Source organism: Rhea americana, unplaced genomic scaffold, assembly GCF_003343005.1.
Source record: "Rhea americana isolate MKP2758 unplaced genomic scaffold, rheAme1 scaffold_166, whole genome shotgun sequence".
Taxonomy (NCBI): domain Eukaryota; kingdom Metazoa; phylum Chordata; class Aves; order Rheiformes; family Rheidae; genus Rhea; species Rhea americana.
The window spans coordinates 1,374,371-1,395,257 of record NW_028185772.1 but is presented as its reverse complement, the minus strand read 5'-3'; the positions used below and the strand labels follow the sequence as shown (position 1 = coordinate 1,395,257).

The 20,887-nt window shown below is 44.9% G+C and overlaps 1 protein-coding gene across 1 annotated transcript; it reads left to right on the top strand.

The window, feature by feature from the left end:
• The first annotated feature begins 1,452 nt into the window (after positions 1–1,452).
• SPMIP3 (sperm microtubule inner protein 3) lies at positions 1,453–20,307 on the top strand. Its single transcript, XM_085300616.1, is given in 8 exon segments — positions 1,453–1,584; positions 2,911–3,017; positions 15,558–15,759; positions 16,707–16,777; positions 17,146–17,238; positions 17,879–18,021; positions 18,024–18,059; positions 20,150–20,307. Coding segments are annotated over 8 exon segments (942 nt in total).
• Positions 20,308–20,887: the final 580 nt, after the last annotated feature.

Genomic DNA, 20,887 nt, shown 5'->3' with positions numbered 1-20,887 from the left:
TGGTTCGCCCGTCCGGCAGCGCCACGGGGAGCCCTGCCCGCACCCGCAGCAGCGACACCAACACCAGCCAGCCCCGCGGCGGCCTGGAAACCTCCCCGCTGCTGCGCCAGCCCCCGGCCCTGGCCTCCGAGCTGGAGGCCGTGGGGCCCAGCGGGGCCTGGGCCGCTCAGAGGCGCTTCGCCGGCGCTGCTCCGCGCAAGCGAGCGAGCGAGCGAGCGGCTGGCGAACGCTTGGAGACCTCTAGCGTCGCCGGCGCCCACCGGCGCCCGCTGAGCCTGGGGCTGCTGCACCCTCTGCTGCCGGCGCGCCGCACGCCCGCGGCCCCCGGCGCCGCGCTCTAACGCACTTTGGTCATCGACAGGAAACGACAAGCCAAAATAAACACTAAAAAATTAAAAAAAAAGAAAAAAAAAGGCCATCCCCATCCCCGTCCCGGCTCCTGCCGCAGCCGCCTGCCGGCGGCAGCTCTGGGCACCCCGGATGCTGCGTGGTGCCGCGCAAGCGGCGGGAAAGCGAAGGCTGGGCGGCCCCTCGGCCAGCTGCTCCGCGGCCGGCCCGGCCCCCGCAGCCCCCCACGGCCCCCCGCTTCGCTCTCGCCGGCCCCGGCGCAGCCATGGAGAGCCGGGGTTCGGCCTCCGGGAACGGCAGCCAAGCGCCTGCCGCCCGCCCCGCGCCCAGCTCCCAGCCTTGCTCATTCCCTTCAGCAGCCTCTCGCCTTCCTCGCTCTTGACCCATGTGCTGAAGCACCGAGCGCTTGAATAAAACTGTTTCTCCCTCCTACTACTTCTCTCCTTTCCTTGGAACTAAAAAAACTCAGGTGCTGATGTGCAAATAGGCGGATAACGTCCATGTTCAGTGTTTCATGCGAAGGAGCACCGGAAACGTTTACTCAAGATCGAAACAGGGCTTCGTTTATTTTCCTGTCTTAGAAAGCAGAGTTTGTCTTGCCCATTTTTTTTCTTTCCTGGAAAACTGAATGGCCTGAAGCGGCCGAGGCACCTGCCAGGCTGAGAAACGGTAGGAACAGAGGAGGCAAAAACAGATTTGCAGCAAAGTTACTTAATCGTATTTTTGTAGGTCTGGTTGTGCTTTGAATTTTTGTTTGCCCCTGCGTCGCTCATGCATTTGGGAGATGCTGGAGAGACAAGACCATCTTTCCCACTGATCAGTCAGACCCTGTGCTGGCAGGGCCAGGCTCTCCGAGGCACCGCGCAAGCTCCCCGAGACAGGAGTCAGCATTCCTGCAAGGGAGACCGTGGAGCAAGAGCACAGGATGCGGCTGAGGTGTACACGTATGTGTTTTTATTTTATCTAGAAAAGTAAAAAAATGCTTTGTCCTCCCAGCTATATACAATGAGTAACCAAATAAGGGTATCTTCCCCTGCCCCATAGGAAGCCACTTTCAACACAGACCATGAAGAGCAGAGACGGTGCCTGAGTGAGGGTAGCACCATGCCGGCCGGAGGGCAGGGAAGGAGCCAGCCTTGGGGCAATGAGGCCCTGAGCACCAGCAGCATCCCGCAGCGCGGCCGGCAGGACTTCTGCGGGCAGGAGGGGACCCCCGATGGGGGTGGCAAGCTGGTGGTACCCCAGTGACAAACCTGCCTGCATGGAGGGAAGGGGAAGGTGACCGGATGAGCAACTGGAGAAGCGTCTCTCCGTTCTGAGGGGGGGGTGTTCTTTCGTTTGTGACTCATTTTCTGAGAAAGCACATTCTTCCCCGCGTCCCCCGGTAATTAACGGAGCTGGTGCAGGTGGCCAGGGCAGAGCCTGACAGAGCCCCTGAATTAACAGTGCCCCAAACTGGTGGCCCCTCAACTGAATCATGGAGGAGGCTCAAGCAAGCAAAGACCGGGAAAGGAGAAGAGCTACTGAGGGTGCTCCCAAAGGATGTGACCAATTGCCTTTATTTCTTACATTAGAGCAGCACACGGAGGATGGAGATAAAATCAGGGCATCGCTGTGCCCATGTTGTTCCTGCTCTCAAGGGATTACAATCAGAGTAGGAGAGCAGGACTCTCTTCCGTAGAGCACCAGTGGCAGAAAGAGACCAAGCAATGCCTCTGTGTAAGAAAGCTGTGCCCACGCTGGGATTTCTGTCCAGATCACTTCTGCTTCATCACAGGCCGTAGTCACGAGGCTAACGAGGGGTGCAAAACAAGCAAAAGAAAACTTAGGCTAGAAAATGATCTCCATACCAATGACATGATCTAAAAATTTTGCATGAATTCAGAAAGCGACTGGATAAATGGAAAGAAATAACTCACTGAAGAACTGTTAACACACAAAGTTACCACCTCTGGCTTAGTCCCCCAGATGCAAATCTCTGAAGGCTGGGAGTCTATTTAGGGGAAGCATTGCTAGGTGCTTGGCTCTCGAGGCATCTGCTTTGGCCCCTACTGGGTGCAAGGCTGGCTGGATAGCTCTGCTCCAGTATCGCCCTTCTCCTAGTTTGTTGTTAACAAAACCAAGACTATGGTAAAGGGACATGGGGAAACATGGACAGTTAAAACATATAGAATCAAACTGGCAAGAAGATAGAAATGTGTGGTGAGGCTCAGCCTGAGCTGTGAGGAGAGGCTGGGCTTGTTGTTAGCTACACGTTTTCCTTTTCTTTCCCTGCTGGTGCGAGAAAGTGCATGTTGCATTTGTTCAGCTGCCAGGAGTATGGCAGCTCAAGAACCATCTTGTTAGTTTTTCTGTATCTCTTTTCCCACAGCATTACTTTAAATAATGAACAGAGTCATGATCCACCAACTGGATTAGACGTTACAAACTTATCTGGCATAAATTTGATGGTGATATATTTGGTCTCATTATTTTATGCACAAATGCCACAAAACAGCACATGACTTTTTTCGAAAATACTCTTTTTCTTTTAGCACTGACATTTTTCTTATTTGCATTAAGATTTGCACTGAACAGTCTGTGCCAGACCAACTTTGTCAGACATTTATGCTTCTATGGATGATTTGTTCCAGGAAATTGTGGTCGGAAATTATAGACCCTGACCTCAGGTATGGACCAGCCCGTATTTCCGAGCATTTGCCCTCCTAGCTGGGTGCCAGCTGTCTCCTTGTATTTGTGGACCTGCTATCTGAAGAAATAAAGGCACTGAGAAGTGCAGCATGATGCCATGCCCGGGACATTAGTTTAGAAATCTGGACACCTATGTCCTCATGTAGTATGACCTTTAGCAAGGCATCTGAGATGAAGTTTCCCCAGCTGTATGGGGAAGATAATAATACTCAGCCTGCTTTATAAAGTACTCCGAGGCCTACAAGACTCTTATTAAGTGGAGATCCAGAGGGAAATGGTGGGAATTACTGTTAAGTGAATTGTATCCTTGCTCTTGCTGCTCCCAGCCCAGGTACTGAACAAAGCACATACACAGTGATGGATATATCAGGGCAGGGGAGCAGCCTTGTTTGCCGTGGAGCGCACAACTTTGCACCCTCTTCAGTGGGAATCAGGCTCCCTCGGGCCTGGGAGACAAGGAGAGCAGAGAGGATTTTACAGGCAACGGCAGCAATCTGTCTGCAAAAGCCAGAGGTGCCATGGGGACCCAGGCTCAGCGACAGAAAAGAAATGCTTTGAACATAGAAAGATTAGAGGGCAGAAGCCTTCGCTGTGGTTACTTTGAGCTTGCAGCACTACAGAATCAACAATTTGACCCTACCTGAGAAGCATGAAATTGCCAAGGACTAGACACATGTCCTGCTATTCTGGTAAAGTATAATAAAGAATTTCATGGAAAAATGCAAGTCACTTGGGACACTAATGCCCATCGGCGTCAAAATTATGATTTGTTTGTGATAAAAGTGCAAGAGAAGAGGGTGTTGTGTGGGAGGCTTTACCCAGATATTCTGGCAAGATCACACACAGCGCTACAATTTAATTCAGCCTTGAGGCAACATATTACTGCTCTGCTTCCAGAACCAATCAATGTCTGCACTTGGTATTTCATCTAACTGTCCAGGGGGAAAGAGAGATTAGAGAGGCAGAATACTACAATGTTTGAAAAGGGCCTTTTGTTTCTTCTGTTTTGTGTTTCATATAGTCTTAGGCCAGGACATGTGACTGTGCTGAGTCTGCTCAGGTTTAGGAGCATCTGGAACAAATGTGAACATAAAGAATTTGAAAAGCAAAATCAGGCTCTTCCCATTTTGCCTTTTATTAGGCAGAGAAAGTGAAGAGAGTGCTCCATTTATTCAGCCATTCAAGTGCAGCGCACTCAGATACTGTCTGGGTGAGCCCAAGCACTGCTATGCAAATATTGACAGTCTCTTAGCTTAAGCAAGAGCTCTCAGTGTCTAATTTTAAGTGCTCATTTTGTGTACTCCTCAATAAAAGTCATGTAATTAGGGGAAGAACAAGGCTGAGTGTGTTTCGTGTCTGTTGCAGCCTTTTCCACACACCACCACAAAACACCTAATCATAAGATGACTGCACTGCCAGTAATTCACCATTACTCTTGTCAGAGTTGAGTCCTCTTGCTAACAGACCAGCTCCTAAGTGGCTGTTTTAATCTTTCATATGAATCCGGTGATTTAAAGAGAAGTTTAACAGTGCATTCAATTTTTGTTTTGCTAGTATTTCAGTCTTTAGCAGACTTGGGGACATTTTACAGACTCGTAAAAATGCCTCCAGGACTGAAGAGCTCTTCTCAAGGCAGTTACTACCTTTCCCAGGCACTTTACAAACTGAAACATTTGGATCTCTTGAATTCGTAGCTGAAGTGCTCCCAGCTCTGGGGCAACATCTAGTAACTATTTGATTGCCTATGGTTTAATAACATTATAGGAAAACTCAGGGCAGGGAGAAAATAATGCCTCTTTTGTACATGTTAATCAGGAAGAAAAATTTAAGAAGCTGGAGTGTATTTCCACACACACACACCCTTCCTTGAATTTGCTCAGGACATGGGTGCTAACAGTTCTGCAAAAAGCACCACTGAATCTTTAGTGGCCACAGGTGGCCAGGATTTTGACTTTATACATCATTTGAAGACAATTCAATAAAAGAAAGGCTAGTGTGATTTTTCTGTTGGGACATTTCTAACCCCATGGCTCCTGACGTAAATCACTGGCCATCTGTGCATTAGGATTGCCCTCTCTGTTTTCCCATATTACAGAAATGAGAAGCAATAATTGGATCTCCAAGCTAAAAGGGCACAGGGCCACTTCAGTGCCAGCTCCTTAATGCAATTATACAAGACGACAAGCAAGGGTTTCAGGGCCATTTTTAAACTGTCAGATAATCAATATGGAGGCAGAGTAGCAATGGTGGGGTTCACAGCTAACGGATAAGGTGTCACATCATGTTTGACCTATTTCACAGCATAAGCATCATTTCTGCCCCAGTTATCTTTTAAAAGATATCACTGGATACTGTATCTGCTGGAGAACAAGAGGTAAGTATCCTTCAAAGGCTCCATCAAAGGTTGAATTACCAAGTCCTGGTGCAATTCTTCTGTAATATTTCTTTAACACTGAAAAACAGTGAATTGTCCAACAATGCTACAGCAGCAAGGCAGCCTTACAGCAGTATCCTGGTTTTCATGTACTCATGCATGCACCCAGCCAGTGTCAAGCGCATTTGGGTCCCTCTCAGGCAACCTCACCTTATGGGCAGCAAGGGACAGCGACTCCAATGCTCATGCTCCCACAGTTGCCACCAAGCTATCCGATGACTGCCTAGTTCAGGACCTCACCTATCTGCCAGGTTGCAACAGGTAGCCAAAGGAGGTAGACTGGATGGCATACAAGTGCAATGATCCTAGTTTACCTTGTAAAATGAATCTGTGCTACTAGGAAAAACAAAGTCATGCTGATCAGCAGGTGTTTGCACATCAGTGATCCTGCCCCAAAGAGATTTGTATGCTCACAACTGTCCTCTCCCCCGACCTGTGCAGGTCGGCCTGGTGTGCTACCACATACGGCATGGAAGAAGTTGATAGACTAAGTGACTCCCTTCAGTATCCTACCCAAGCACTGCAGAGGATGTTTAAGGCCACTGGGTCAATGAATGCGGAATCAGTCTAGATGAATCTTGGGAGATGGCAAAAGAAGTCATGGAGGACACTTTTTCAGGCTATCCAAGTTTCTGAGAATTTGGTCAGTACACGGCTCCTCTGAGTTTTGCATGTTGCAGTAGTTAGGAGACAGCTGCTAAATGGTTCCTGTTCCAGCTTGGGGCACAGATCAGCCCTTTTCCCTTTGGCAAAATCCAGGTGTGCGCAAAAGCAGGACCATCCCTGACACTGCATAAAATGTTTTTTGCCATTAAGTCTCCAAGCTCAAGAGTTGTTTCCTACTTAGGAGGTGTTCTTACTCTGTGTTTCAAGGATCCTTTGCTGCAGAGTAAAGACAAGGCCCAAATCAGGATGTTTAGGTGCAGGGAGCTCTTTGTGTCACTTGTTTAATGTGCAGATTCAGTCCCCTGTGTGCCTGGTTGAAACATGAATGATGCTGATTAGACCCTTGTCTGGTGTTTAGTGCTCTCTGCCAGAGAGCATTACTGGCCAACAACAAAGACATTTTGTTTTCAGTTATATGGCAGGCTCCTAACTCCCACTTCCAGTGGGGCTGAAAGTTGCCTCAAGAGGTCTTCTCATCCATCTCACCCCTCACAAGTGAAGAATGGCAAAGATGGAAGGAGGAAGCTTCTGGTTTCAGGCCCATGCGCCACTCGGTCCTACTCTCCCGCATCATCTGGCAAAAGCAGTGCAGCTCCATACATTTCTGACATCCCCTAAACCACTCAGGTATGGAGCTGGTGTAGAGTCCTATGCTCAGGACACATCTCTCCTTGTGGGTTTCAAAGTACACAAGCATGTGCAGTCCCCGGATGGAAAAGTTTGTAGAAAATTCAGATTCAATTTGAAATGGACTATGAATAGTTACTGTTGGGCCGCTGAATGTATGAATTTCGGATCCCTATGGCTGTGTGCTTTACACCTGGATTGCCCCCCACTCTCTTTAGCAATTCTTTTTGCTTCTACAATGCTTTATTTGCAGCTGGGGTGCTCATAATACCTCTTTTCTGCATGGCACCTCGCTAATAGTGTACTTGAACTACTGCAGGTTTGAATTTATCTTTTCATCCCAGATGTTTCTTTTAAACAAAGGAACTGAGCTGTAGGAACTGAACGTTTTTGAGACCATCACTTTCATTCAAGCCAGACAGAAAGTTCAAAAGTCTTTTGAAGGGGGCTGACAGGGTGATCACCTAGGCCTTACATGAAACTAGGCTAAAAAAATAACATAAGGTAAAATTTATGGAGGCTTCTTTAAGATTCCCTTTACCAGTTGTCCCTGATAAGGCCAATTCGTGCTCTCACCCTCTCCCTCTGTTCCTCACAGAACGGTTTAATACTGCAGAAGCATGCCAGACACCAAGACTCCCCAAGCATTGCCTTTAAGCACTGAAATAGTCTCAGTATTTAGACTTCCTCCCTAGCCATCATGTCTTCCCAAGAGGGACTATCATCTTATTAAACAATTATAGCCCAATCTGCTCTGTTTTCAGGTTGCTTCCAGTCTCCAGTTCCTCTCCCCTTGCTGCTGCAACAGGAAAGCCAGCCAGGAGCTGACTTTTTGTGCTCCTAATTTGCTTCTGCCCTCACTGCCCCCCTCCCAACATGGTGCTGTTATCCTCACATTTTCTTTTTCAGCTAGAAGGACAGCATGTTTCCGGATCTGCAATTACAAGTTGCATCTTTGTGAATCACCAAAAGATGAATACCCCTCAACCCAAACCACGTGTTGCTTCTCCCATCTGCTGCCAGAATATATGATTTAAAGGCAGCATCCAGCTTATCTCTGTAGAGGAGAGTTCTGCTGAGGATGACATTCATGCATGACAGATTAGAGTAACGCAATGTTGTTGCTCCTCTTTCTCTCTACAAATGTTGGTGCAAAAGAAATAGATCTAGACTGTCATTTGCCTTTGCATTTTGCCATTTCAGGGTAGCCTTGCCTTTCTCACTGGAGTCCATGGCTTGTTTCTAGCCTTAGGAGAGTGTGTGGGTAGCAACGTCTCCAGGTGCAACTGGGTGGCTGCTGGGGACAGCTAATGCAGAGCTGCGCTACTGTTCTGCCTGGGTGAGTCTGTAAGAGCAATTTTCCCAGAGCTGCTGTTTACTTTAAACCACTTATTCGATTATCTTCCAGGGAGAAATTATTTTCCTTTTTCTCCAGATGAAGAACATTAATGCCATTAGAATAATAAGAGATTTAGAGAATCTCTTTGTTTATTCAGTGACATGCCACAGTGACAGGCACAATATAAATAGCTAAACACTGAGATAACTAAACAGTTAGACCAATGAAAAAAAAACCCAACATTTTTCCCATACCAAATTCTTTAGAGTAATCTGATTTGACCTCTAGCACAATGCGTGCTTTAATGATGCCTGAATAATTACTAGGCAAGGAATTAACTCCCACAATGGGTTAACACACTCACTTTCACTCTGAAGACCTAGGCTCAAATCCTGAATAAAGTCAAATGGATTTGGTGATCTCATTCCAGCTCCTCGCAGCCCTTTGTTCACGGTCCCTGGCTCGGCACCGCCGCTGCCTAGTGCAGAGAGAGCCCCAGCGTCTGGATACCCAAAATAGATGCTCTGGGTCGGGTGTGAGGCACATTAACAAAAACCGGGAAGTTCTTCTAATCCAGGGATTTTAGCCCATTTCTCTTCACAGCCCATAAACAACTGAAGCAGCAGTGAGGAAGCATTTTTATAGCTGGACAGCGTTGTCACATCACTTCACAGACACCAAACGTTAGCTGCTGTCAAACAACTTCATGTTGAAAGAACATTTTTAACTGCACAACAGATGTTTGAATCTAAACTGTGCGTGACCAACTGCAGATTTGCCTCTCAGGTGGGAGAGTAAACGTAGTTCATTTACCTAAGGAAGGGTAGAGAAGGGTCTTCAGAAGACTGCTTTCTCACAGCATTTTCTGTATGTCAGTCTATGAAGACTGTACTGTCAATCGGACACAGCAAAACCCTGCGGCAGTCGCATAAGAAACTTGAAGAAAAAAAACATTCCTCTGGTGTCTCGTATTTTCTGTATTTCCTTGTTGTTGTGGCTACCGGCACTTGGACACAACGGAAGCTCTGGGTGGTGCTTCCAAATCTTGTTATCAGAAGTTAATTGCCCAGCACCCATGCTGGAGCCCACAAAAAACATCAGTGAAAGCTCAAGCACTCAGTGTCTATGAAAATTGTATTGTTTCTGCCTAGAAGCCCTGCTTTGGTTAAGCAAACCGGGGGGAGGATGGCTTGGTTTTTTTCTTTTTTTTTTTAATTTAATTTCTTCTGCTACGACCATACCCAAAGCACAGTCAGTGACACCACAGACAGTTGCTGTGGAAATAGCTACATCAGAATATTCTATTATTTTATCTTTAAAAATACGTAGGCAGCAAAACTCAAAGATCAATGAAATAAAGAGCATGAATACATGCAAATATATCTGATATTAAATACAGCTGGTGCACAGAGGCCCATCCCAAATAAGACAGAAGGAGAAAGGTGCTTACAAAGTTTTCCATGAAGCACTATTCAGTATGTAAATCTACTCAAAATAAGTGCTTTTAAAGAGATTAATATGGACAAGTTTTAACTGTCTTCATTTCCTTAAGGTGCCATCAGCTGCAGTCTAGAGTCCTGCAGTGTGATGTGAAGATAGCTTTTGACAGCTAAGTGCTATCTGTTGGTGAAATTTTGGTCACACGAGCATCCACGGGAACTTGCGCCGTCATTTAAATAGCGATGGGATGTCACCCTGTCTTTTCCTGTTCTTGATGTGCATATTAATAAGCCAATCTTTTTTTGACAAAGCAAGGTTGCAAAATGTGCAGAAAATGGTTTAAGTTTCAGTTAGCGAGTCAGAGGAGCGTGCCTGCTGCAGAACAGCATATGCTGCCTGGCCTGATTCAGTAGAGAGCAGCTTTATTTCACCTGTGAAACGTAAGGAACAAATAAATGCAGCTGATCTACGGAGCCCAAATGATGTCTGGTGACTTCAGCAGGCACAGTCTGCAGCCTAGGAGCATAAGTCCCACTTATTAGCAGTGGGGCTGGGGAGGGGGGCACAGCTCCTTCCGAGCTGCAGCTCAGCAAGAAGCATTTTTTAACTCTGTATTTGTGAGCTATAACCGATGCTCCGATGCTGTTTGCGGAGGTCGAGCGACTTCTCTGAGCCAGCTTAGAAAGGAGTAAACTAAGCCACAGAGGTATAAAGTGGCTCCTGAGCCCCATCCCCTGCGCCAGCGGCTGCCAGCGAGCAGGGCTCGGCAGCCCGGGACCCTGGCGCTACCCGCCGCTCTTGCCCGAGGCTAACGGGGAACCTGACACCGACTCTCCAGGGGTGGAAGAAGCACGTCCACCCCATCACGACTCACTACCCAAAGCCAGCAAACCAAAGCGGTCACCAAAGCCCAACCGCACACAGCAAGCGGGAGGCAGCAGCCCCCGAGTCAGGCAGGAAAGGAGATGAAACCCAGGCGGCTTGTACCCACGTGGCTCTGCAAAGAACAAAACCTTCTCAGTGATTCAATAGGGAAAACTCATCCGCTTTGGAAGTCCACAGCAGCTCCCTGGACACCAGTCAGGCGGGTCAGGAAAGGCTGCAGCAGGGACAAGCGCCCAGCTTTGAAAACGTAGTTCAGAAGTGAAGCCGTCCTTCTCCGAAGCTGGGTCTGGTTAACGCGTTCCCTCTTACGGTACGTCAGGTCACAAGACGTAAAGAAAACGCGCTGCAGGAGCGTCCGCTATCGGCCCACGCGCGTAATTCGCTTCTGCCGGCCGGGCACCTGCCGCGAATGATAAAGCCGTGAAAGCGCGCGGCGGGGATTAAAAGGAAACATACCCCGCTCCCTACGGCTCGTCACAAACGCCAGCCACGCGAAGCGCCCGCCAAAGCTTTCGCGCCCCGACGCCCCCACGACGCTGACCGACGGCGAACGCCGCGGCGGAGGAGAGCGAGCCGGATGGAGCGAGGCGCCCGACAAGCCCTCGGGCAGCGGGCTCCTGGGAGGACTTCGCGAAGCTCTGCCCGCCGGGCGGCTTCCGGAGGGCCGGCCGGGCCCGCGGCGCCCCGGCCGCCGGGAGCCGCGCGCTTGGCGCCGGTCGCGCTGCCGCTGTTTGCAGGCGCCCGTCGAAAGCGGCTCCCCCGGCCTCTCTGCAAATTGCCGCATTCAGATGAAGTGGCAGCTGCTGTAATTAAGACACAGTTAATTACATATCGCCTTAATTGCAATGATAGGATTTTGTCAATTTGGTAAATAAGAATTGTTAGGTTTCTTCCGGCGAGTCGAGCCTCGGCACAGCTCGGCTGCTTCTCTCCTTGTCTCCTCGCAAATGCGGAGTTGCCCGCGCCCGGGCTCAGGTGCCAAAGGCAGGGGCAAAGCGCGCTCTCGGCTCGTGAGCAGGCCGAAGCACGCCAGCGCCCGGCCCCGGCCGAGCCGCCCCCTCCCAGCCCGAGGCCGGCGCCTCGGCCCCCGCTTTCCTGCCGCCGAGGGGGCCAACGGCTCCCGTGGGTCTCGCCAGCCTCCGAGAGGCCTGCGCGGGCACGGCGCGCGGGAGAAACGTTTAGAGCGGGGCGGCGGGGGCTCGGGCTGCTTTAACGGGAGGGCAGCGCTGGGAAAGGGAAAAAGATACCGAAAAGGAAAAGAGGACGCGAATGAGATTTGTTAGAGGAAGGAATGAAACTTCTCACATGGCTACTGCCACGTGCAGAACATGGCCACAAGCAGGACTGGTGCTACCGCCGAGGGGCCTTTAAAGTCCGGTTCTATCCCCAAGGGCCCCCAAACAACTTTCTAACTTTCTAGGTTTCTTCATTCACTGTGCCTAATTTGCTTCCTGACTGTGCTGAATTCATTAAAAAAAAAAAAAAAAAAAACACTCTTCCAACGCAGCAAACTTCAGAGCCTTCCCCTCCAGCCTAGAGCGCATGCGGTGGGACGCAGCCGCATCTGGTCTCTGCTTTCCTGTGCTGCCTCCTGGTTGCTCTTCCAAGGAGTCTCTATGTATGCCAAGATTACTGGGTTTAAAATTATAGTTTTGTTGGGGGGGGGGGGGAGAACTGAAGACTAAAGGGTTGCAAAACGCCAGGTCCAAATCTAACGTCCGTAGTCTGTTTCTGGATGAGAACTAAACTGGTGTCTCTCAGGAATGACTGAAGCCTTGAATGAGCTGGATGGCAGGAGAAAATCCATCTTTTAATCCTGTTGCAGAACAAGTCTGATACTGAAGTGAGCATGAGACAACATGTATGAGACAATGTCATTTTTTGAATCGCTTCTCCGTGATTCAGTAGACAGCTGTCATCCATACTAATTAATGCATTAGTGTTGACTGAACGAGTATATTCAGGGTGTTTTCACGTGAAAAAGTGGCACAAAAAATCATCTAATTAAAGAAGAGCACCCAAGATCACCTTAGACTTAAGTATTAGTTCCAAAAATTAATGAAAATGCTATTTGTATTTGCCCCCTGATTCATATTCAGCAAGCAAACTTTCTTCTCAGGAGATGTAGTAAACATTTCATTTAAGTCTCAGTAAGGCCCTGACACTGGCTTAGGTTGAAGTTACATACTGTAGTTGAGGCAATTTACTTATGCAAAGAGGCATGTCCCACTTCTGCCCCACTCAAGGGCTGCAGTGTCCTCTAATCCCTTGTGGCACCTCTGTTACTTGCTGGACTCTTCCGGGAGCCAAGTCAGCCTGCTAAACCTGCAGAAACTTTTTCACTTATTTTTTGCTGGTTCGTTTTCCACCTGTTTAGCAAGGTGAATGGGTCTGGCACAAGGCTCAACAATCTCAAGGTGAAGTTTAGGACAGTTTCTTCACAGCATTAGCAAGCTGCTGGTATCAGCTCAAATGGTGACATGCTCAGCCTTCCACAATGTTTTCATAAACAAACAAAGAAATGTTATCTAGATAAAACTGCTGTGGGGTTGGTGTAGAACTGGTTAGCAAAACAAACGAACAAAAAAACCAAACCAAACCACTTTGGAAAGTGGTTCACCATCAAAACAGCAAGATGTATTCAATGAATGGGTCCTGGTTTCACACTACTCAAAATTTTCATTAATGAACTCAGTGATGAAATAGATAGCATACTTAATAAATCTGCAGGTAACACAAAGCTGAGAGGAACTGCAAGTATACTACGGAACAGGATAAGAATTCAAAATTGTTTTAAAAGAATGGAGAAATGAACCGAGAAAAATAAGCTGCAACCCAGACTACGAGCAAGATTCTACATGTAAGAAGGAAAAAAAAAAGGCAAATACAAAATAGAATGAAAGATGAATCAGCAAAGCTATGCCATTATGCCATCGGAAAGAGGGAAACTATCATACTAGAATCCATAATTGGAATTTGGAATTTTTGGTGCAAGATACATGATGTCATCTACTCAGCACTGCAAGAATTAGTGAACAAATGGTGAGCATTTTCAAATCCCAACTCCCAGTAACAACTAGAAAAAAGAAATAAAAGAATAAAAAATAGACTCAAAGATCTCAAAAAAAATCCTACAAGTAAAGCTTTAGTGAATTAGAACTGACTAGTCTGAGCAAAAGATGACTGGACCTGAATGAATGCACAAAAACTGCTTCAGAGAGAAAGGGAATAAGCTGCACTTCATGCCCACAGCAAACACAACACAAAACAGCAAGCCTAAATTGCAGCAGGAAGGATTTGAGCGGATGTTAGGAGAAGCATTCTGATGGTGAAGTATCACAGCAGATTGCCTGCGAGGTTATAATGTCTCATACCAGGAGCCTCATAACACATCTGCCCGGATCAGCAAAGGTGGAGTCCCTTCTCCTACCCAAGGCCCCACAGACTAGAGGACTTCTCAGGTCCTTCTTGGTTCCAGGGGCCTGTGTCTCAGAAAGCAAACACAGCTCTTCCTTCTTCCTTGCTCCATTTGACTGCTCTGAAGTCTCCCTATTTCAATGCTGAGATGTAGGTTGTAGCTCATATGACAAAGTTGCACAAGAAAATCCAGGCTCAGATTACACCTACAGTTTTAATTCCAGAAAGGTTAAATAAAGCTTCATCTTCTGCCTCCAGCAAGTAAGATGTACTGGAGAGTACATCCAACAAAACATAAGAAGAAGGTTTACCCCATAGAGATCGAGCTCTGAAGTCATTATTCCTTTGTCAGATCTTTTTGTTTTCTCCCACTTTGAATTTCTTCTTTAAGTTTTACCGTAGTCATGAGATGCTCCCACATTCAGATCCAGAAGTAATATAACATACGCGACCCAAGGACTAGCCAAAGACACCACACTGCACTTTGTACCCAAGCACAGCAGCATTCAGGATGTTCGTTCTGGAGTACGTGGACATTCATATCCCAGTGATTTGCTGATATATCAAGACTCTTCCCTCCCCTTCCTAGCTCCTGGCCTCCTCATATCCACATCTTCAGTATGACAGCCCCTGCTCTTTTGATTCTGTACGTAGTTGACTACAATATTGCTAGCAAACCTGCTCAAATAGTGTTCAGAAATGCCTCTGGCTGGGTAAAGCTTCTGGACTGGCCCAAGGCCAAGGGGGAGCTGCTTTCCCATGCCCGCGAGGGAAGGCGGGAACATCACAACGCCCCAGCTAGTGAGGCGAAGGGATCTGTCCCCACGGTCCTAGCGAGGGAAAGGAAGCGTGCCCAGGCAGGCCCTCACTATGCAGCCCTCTCTCATCTTCCTTTGGCAATTTATCTAAATCTGCAGACTCACTGAGCGTGAACTAAGAAGGTAAACTCATATAACAGTCTCCAACTGCACCCACTTGGTAAACAGAAACACTCCTTAGTAAAATAAACTTTATTGGTATGGGCTTTCTCACTTTTGGAAAGCAGAATGAATTTTACCCTGGAAAAAAAAAGCCTCTTTCGCTGTTAACTAGTTAGATAATAGCTTCAAAAACAGGAACAGAGAATTTTTATGTGTTAACATGAGCAGCTAGATGGTTCCGGTAGAGCAGGTAGATTACAGGGAACACTATAATTTTAATTGTATGGCTCCAGCATTTGGATGTACTAGCTTCCCTTATGTCTCTCAGACTTCCTGCAGCCCTTAATGAATCATTTAATCTGTGTCTTACGGTTTGCTCCTTTCTAGTGTGCTGTATGTGCCTTGCCTCTTTAGGCCAAAGCTACTTTAGCTCACGGCCTGCTGAGGTTTTTTTAAACACATCATGTCTCAGAGGCTTCCGAGACTTGTGGCAGCAGTTTTATGTGCAGTTACAAGAGAAAGCTGTAACCTAGTCATTGAAGTTATTTGTTTTATTGATATACATTTATATATATATATATATGTATAAATATATATTATATATAATATATAAAGTGTTCCTAGATGTATCCAGGATGGAGGAAATACTTTGAGAAGAGGGCCTTTAGATTGTACACCAGGCGATAGTTAAGCAACTTGAGGTTTGGAAGCAAGACTGTTAAATTTGTGGTACACATTGGCACTAGCCAAGTTAACTGTTTGGCAACCTGATAAATAATTTCTGTTGAAGGAAGGAAGATGCAACTTTTCCAATTTCCCAAGGACAAGAACATGAGGAATGCTTCCTACTAAAGGCATTAAGAATAAAACTGGAGAATAACAATCCCCCATGGGGAGAAGTAGGGGAAAGGAGAGCAATCTTTGTTGGTGCTGCTGACAAGGATGAGGACAACAGTTGTACAGAGCTGGCTGACAGGGATATGGAAATGTTGGTAAATATAACAGTGATTCTCAACAGCTCATATTGTGTGCGAGTGTTGGAGTTGTCACTTTTGTATGTTGTATAGCTACATTTTCCAAGATTGACTGAAATTATCTAAAGCTTGAAAATACATTCTTTTGTAGACTAAATTGGATAGAAAGTTTTTACATAGTGCTGCACAACTAAGTGAAAGATATAATGCTCTTAGTTTTAGCAAAAAAAAAGAAAAGAAGAGATCAAATTATGGATGTATTCAAGGAGTTTTAGACGGCAGCTTCATGATACTGTAAAAAATAATCAGTCTGTGACTAATATCTCTGGTAAAAACTGATTTTAACATCTAACTCCTCAAGCTGCAGTATTAATTCACACTCCAGTGAAGTAGTTGCCATGGAGTGGCCAAAACACAATTCACCAACTCTGACAGGCAACAAACTACAGAAAACATCTACTCTGTTTTCCAAATATTAGTGAGTCACTGTTTTATATAAATCAGCCAATTTTCTTTCCTCAGGAGGTAAAATAAATTACTACTTAATTAAGACAAATGAGTAGATCATCAGGCCCCTGGGTAATCAATCTGCAAAGAAATTGTGCTTTGAGTAACAGAACAGCACAATGTAGTCCTGACTTAGGAAGTCCCATTTAAAAAGTTAACTGTTTTCTGCATTTGTTTTTACTGCAAGACCTGCTACTGATACTGTGCAACACATCTAAGAATCTCCATATTTCTGCCAAATTTAACATTTTTTAGAATCTTTATTTTTACATGCATATACTGCTGCTTTAATTCTTCTAATCATTTCCTGGAAGAGTCCTAACAGGTATGCTACTCTATAGATGTTCTTGGTGTCAAAATGGAGACCAATACATTCAACCACATAAGCAAGTTATCTTGCAAGCAATCTATCAGTAGCTTCTTGGCAGCAACTTAACATTTTATATCATTGTTTGTAGGGATTTGTCATGTCATACACAGTGATCAGACTAAGGCAGTTTATGGATCCTGCATCAATCTTGCCACCAGGGTGAGCCTCTGGAAACACACAGCACACATTATGCATACCAGCCAGTTTATCAGTCAATCATACAAGAAATCTGCTTAAGAGTTCTTATAATTTTGTGAAGAAAAGTCTGCCTGATTTTTAGCGCTTCTAAAAAGCAATGCATTCATCTGAGCTTTTTTTCTCCCCAAGGGATGCAAGAACTTGCTGTTATTAAAGTCATTTTCTTGTTTGCTAATAAGCTGACTACTGAGACAAAAATATACCTTCACTCCCCTTTTCACAATTGCCATATAAAAGAATTGCTTTTCCACAATACGGGTGATAGTCCTGTTCTCTAGGGTCCTGCTTGTATCACCATAAATGTCTCCTTTGTCTGCCTGCTTTATCAGCCCAGTTATTCGTCTTGGAAAGGATGTCTACAGATTCTATCCTGGGCAAGTAGGATGTGTACATAAGGCACACGCATGCAAAGGAGCTCCAGGGCGAGACCAGTGTGTCAAATGAAACCTGAAAGAACTTTGGAAGAAGCCGTTCTCATTTATGCCTATCATGGACAACATTCCAACAATTCCTAATGATTTTTTTATGACTTTGGCCTAAAGCAGGAATATGAGAACCCAGACAGAGTAAACCAAAACTACATTCAAAGGCTTTTGGCCATACCAGGAGTGCTGTGTGTCCTGAGTTCACTAGGCATCTGAGAATCCAGAAAGGAAATTGCCTTAAGTAGTGTTAATTCTTTTCCCTAAGAAAATTTGTTGTACTGCATATCAACTTCGAAACATGTTTTATTTATGGATTGCAGGCTACTTCTGTTGGGAACCCAAGCCTTTAATAGTTCTAGTAAAATTAAACTAGCATAATTAATTGCTTATCTGCAAGAAATACATTCTTTTTTCACGCTAGTTGCAGCAATCAGATGGAGCCAATTAAACAATACTGAATTATTAGGGTCTTACTGTATATACTCAGGCTGTTAATATCTACTAAATTACAGCTGCATCATACTGAGTGCTCATTTCAGCAAGAGATTAGAAAGTACATTTATGTTGGCTACCCTTTAGGTGGATAGTGGACTATATGTCAGCATGAGATTACAGAATGATATATGCTTTCTGCCTAACCTTTCAGTCAACTGCAACCAGCTCCAGGAAACTACAAAGCTGAAACTTTCCAACCCAACTTTGACAATTCAGCTCTCAGACAATATGTTTATTTTCAAAAGACAACAAAAAAGACCGCCATTTACTGGTACAAGAAAACTTCTAGAAAGCAGCATTTGATTTGCCATTTCTCAATATACGTAAGTTAACTATGCCATTCTGCACACAATACTCCTTTTCTTGGAGAGGAGGGTATGAGGACAGACTAGGGAAGTTCATCTGAGTGAAGTTAACCAAATAATCTTACACTGCTTTGAGAAAAAAGTGAATAAAGTGTTGTCTCACTTCTTCCAGAAGAGCTGCAACCTGTCCCCCAAAACTATACTCTTCCCCCACCAAAAACTTCCAGGGTATCACAGTTCCCTATGTAATACGCAGAAGGCTCCCAATGAACCAGAAGACGACAAACTATTTATATTCACACAGATTGCTATCTCTAAAAATAGAGCAGTTTCTCAAATATATAGTAGATAATTCCAGTAGCGTGTATAGAAAGAGCTAAACGGTGAATACCTGGATGTATGAAAACATTGATTCATCACTGAAAAAATGTATATAGCGTAAGAAAATGCACTGATTTGATGCATTTGATTTAATAGTTCTAAAGTGGCAGTGAAGAACATTAGGATTTAACCTGACATCATCTATTTGAAGCCTTTAAATGTGTATTCATTGCAAGATACTTTAAAGATGAGATGTCAAATGAGATTACATTCAGAACAAAAAATGGTATAAAAATCTGAGTTTCTGGAACTAATGCATCATCTGTATAAGCGTATGTTAGTTATGTATACACAGCAGTCTACCTTAAATAGGTAAAGCTGTTATGCATGAAAAGAAGTGTGCTTAATTAGTATAGCATTAGGTTACAGTTTCATTATTTCAGAGGCCAGGAGCAGTAAAAGATGTGTGTGGGGTGGGGGAGGGAGATCACTAGACTCCTGCATCCCTTATTCCCAGTAACTTTGCAGTATTTTTCTGAACCAGCTAAACTTTTGATTATTTGTTTTGTTAAGGGGACTGTCTGTGACAGAGAACGGAAATGCTGATCTTTATTAGAAAGTACATTTCCAGAATGATGATACGCAAAAGCAGCTGTCATGCATTACATCAGCATGTCTGTCTGCCACTCTATCTGAAGGCTTTGTCCATTAGCAGCATGCCAAAACTCAATTACATGTGGATTACAAATGGAAAGGCTAAGGCAGCAGAAGTATCCCTCACTTCCTCTCCTATTAGGTTAATAAAGCAGACTCACTAAACCATAGGGACATAAGGGCTATTAAATGCTGCAGTGCAGCACAAGCCTAGGAGTATCAACCTAGTAAATATTTAAGCAGCAGCAAGAGTGTCATAAGATCAGAATACCTTGCCTTTCATCAGCTTGCTCAGCTCTCACAGGTGCCTGTGCCTCCTCCAAACACCCCATTAGCAGGAGCGGACGCTTGGCAGAGAATCAATTTCAGCTGCCATCCAGGAATCAATTTCCCATATTGCCATCCGATCTGCTTAGAGCTAGGAACAGAAGAGACTTTAGGCCAGTAGGAAAGAAGCAAACAGAAAGGGCCTGAGAAATACACAACTGTCACTGGAAAAAAAAAAAAAAAAAAAAAAAAAAAAGTACAAAGGTTTCCCTTTTATTGCAGCTTACTTGTTGTGTAGTCCATGACAGACAACTGAAAGCCTTTTGCCAGTGAATGTGGCAATTCTTTTGAGGCCAAAAGATACTTGACTCATTAAGGGGAAAAAAGCAGGACAGTAAATTTTGGCTAGAGAAGAAACCATAAGAGCCTTCAAAGCCATTTAACTTCAGCCACTGCTTAAGAGCATCAGGCTGTTCCATGACGACTCTTTCTCCTCCTTGCTTCTGCAGTTGAGCACAACATGAATTCAAAAGCAGACCACACAAAGCTTGAAACAATCTCCATAGCTTTTAACATTTGTTTTCAGTGTTCAGATAGGTGATAACGCATCCCAGCTTCACCAAAAGACCCATCTCACCACACGTACAAATAAAAAAGGGACAGGAAAAGCAGCATTTAAAAAAAAAGTAAAAAATTAGGTAGGATATAATCATTCTTCTACCCCAAGAAAGTCATAGTGCATTGCTCCCAATAATTTACTCTAGCATGCCTGATGAAAAACTGGCATTCAGGGACAACATAATAAGCTTTAAAAATGCCAAGTTTAACCAGCTGATATTTAAAGAGGAAAAAAATCTTAATTCCAGGTCACGAGAATAAATACACACCAGCAACAGATCCTGGACCACTTACCATCTGGACAAATACTGTTAATAGGAAGTTGCTCAGCTTTCCAGAGCTGCACTTTAATGGAAGAATCAAAGAAAAATCACAGCTGAACTTAAAAGAAAGCAGAAGAGTGTAAATCACTATACATCCAAGCCAGAATTCTGGCTCGTTTCTTTAGTTGCACGAGTACTTTGTATCATTTTAGTCTATAGCTATGTTTCTTAGAAATCTTCTCACATCTAGGAGTCTGAATTCACCAACTGAAAAATAAGGTATGGTTCATGAAACACTGGAAAAATTGAGGCAGGCCTTGAACTTGAAGGTCTCTGCTTACCAGAAGTGAGACATGTATGTAGCCTTCATTTATTTACTCATTTTAAAAACACAGCATTCCCTCATTTATTTATTTACTCCTTGAATCAGCTAGTTCCCCAGCCTTTGGCTTCATTTATAGCACAAAATCCCCCAGTTTTTCCCTACAGTTCTATGGAAGATAATATTTAGCTATTATTTTTGTTCACATTGAAGGGCTAAGTCCAATCTCCTGGAAAATATTAATATTGCTTTTACTTTCTAAAGGAATTTTGTAAATTATGTATCACATAGTTATACTTCTCTCTCTCTCTCTTCATCAGGGAATTCAGGACAGCTTTGTAATTTAAGATTCCCCTTAGCTAGGGAGGGATGATTTGGTCCTCTCCCAAACTGCAAGGCTG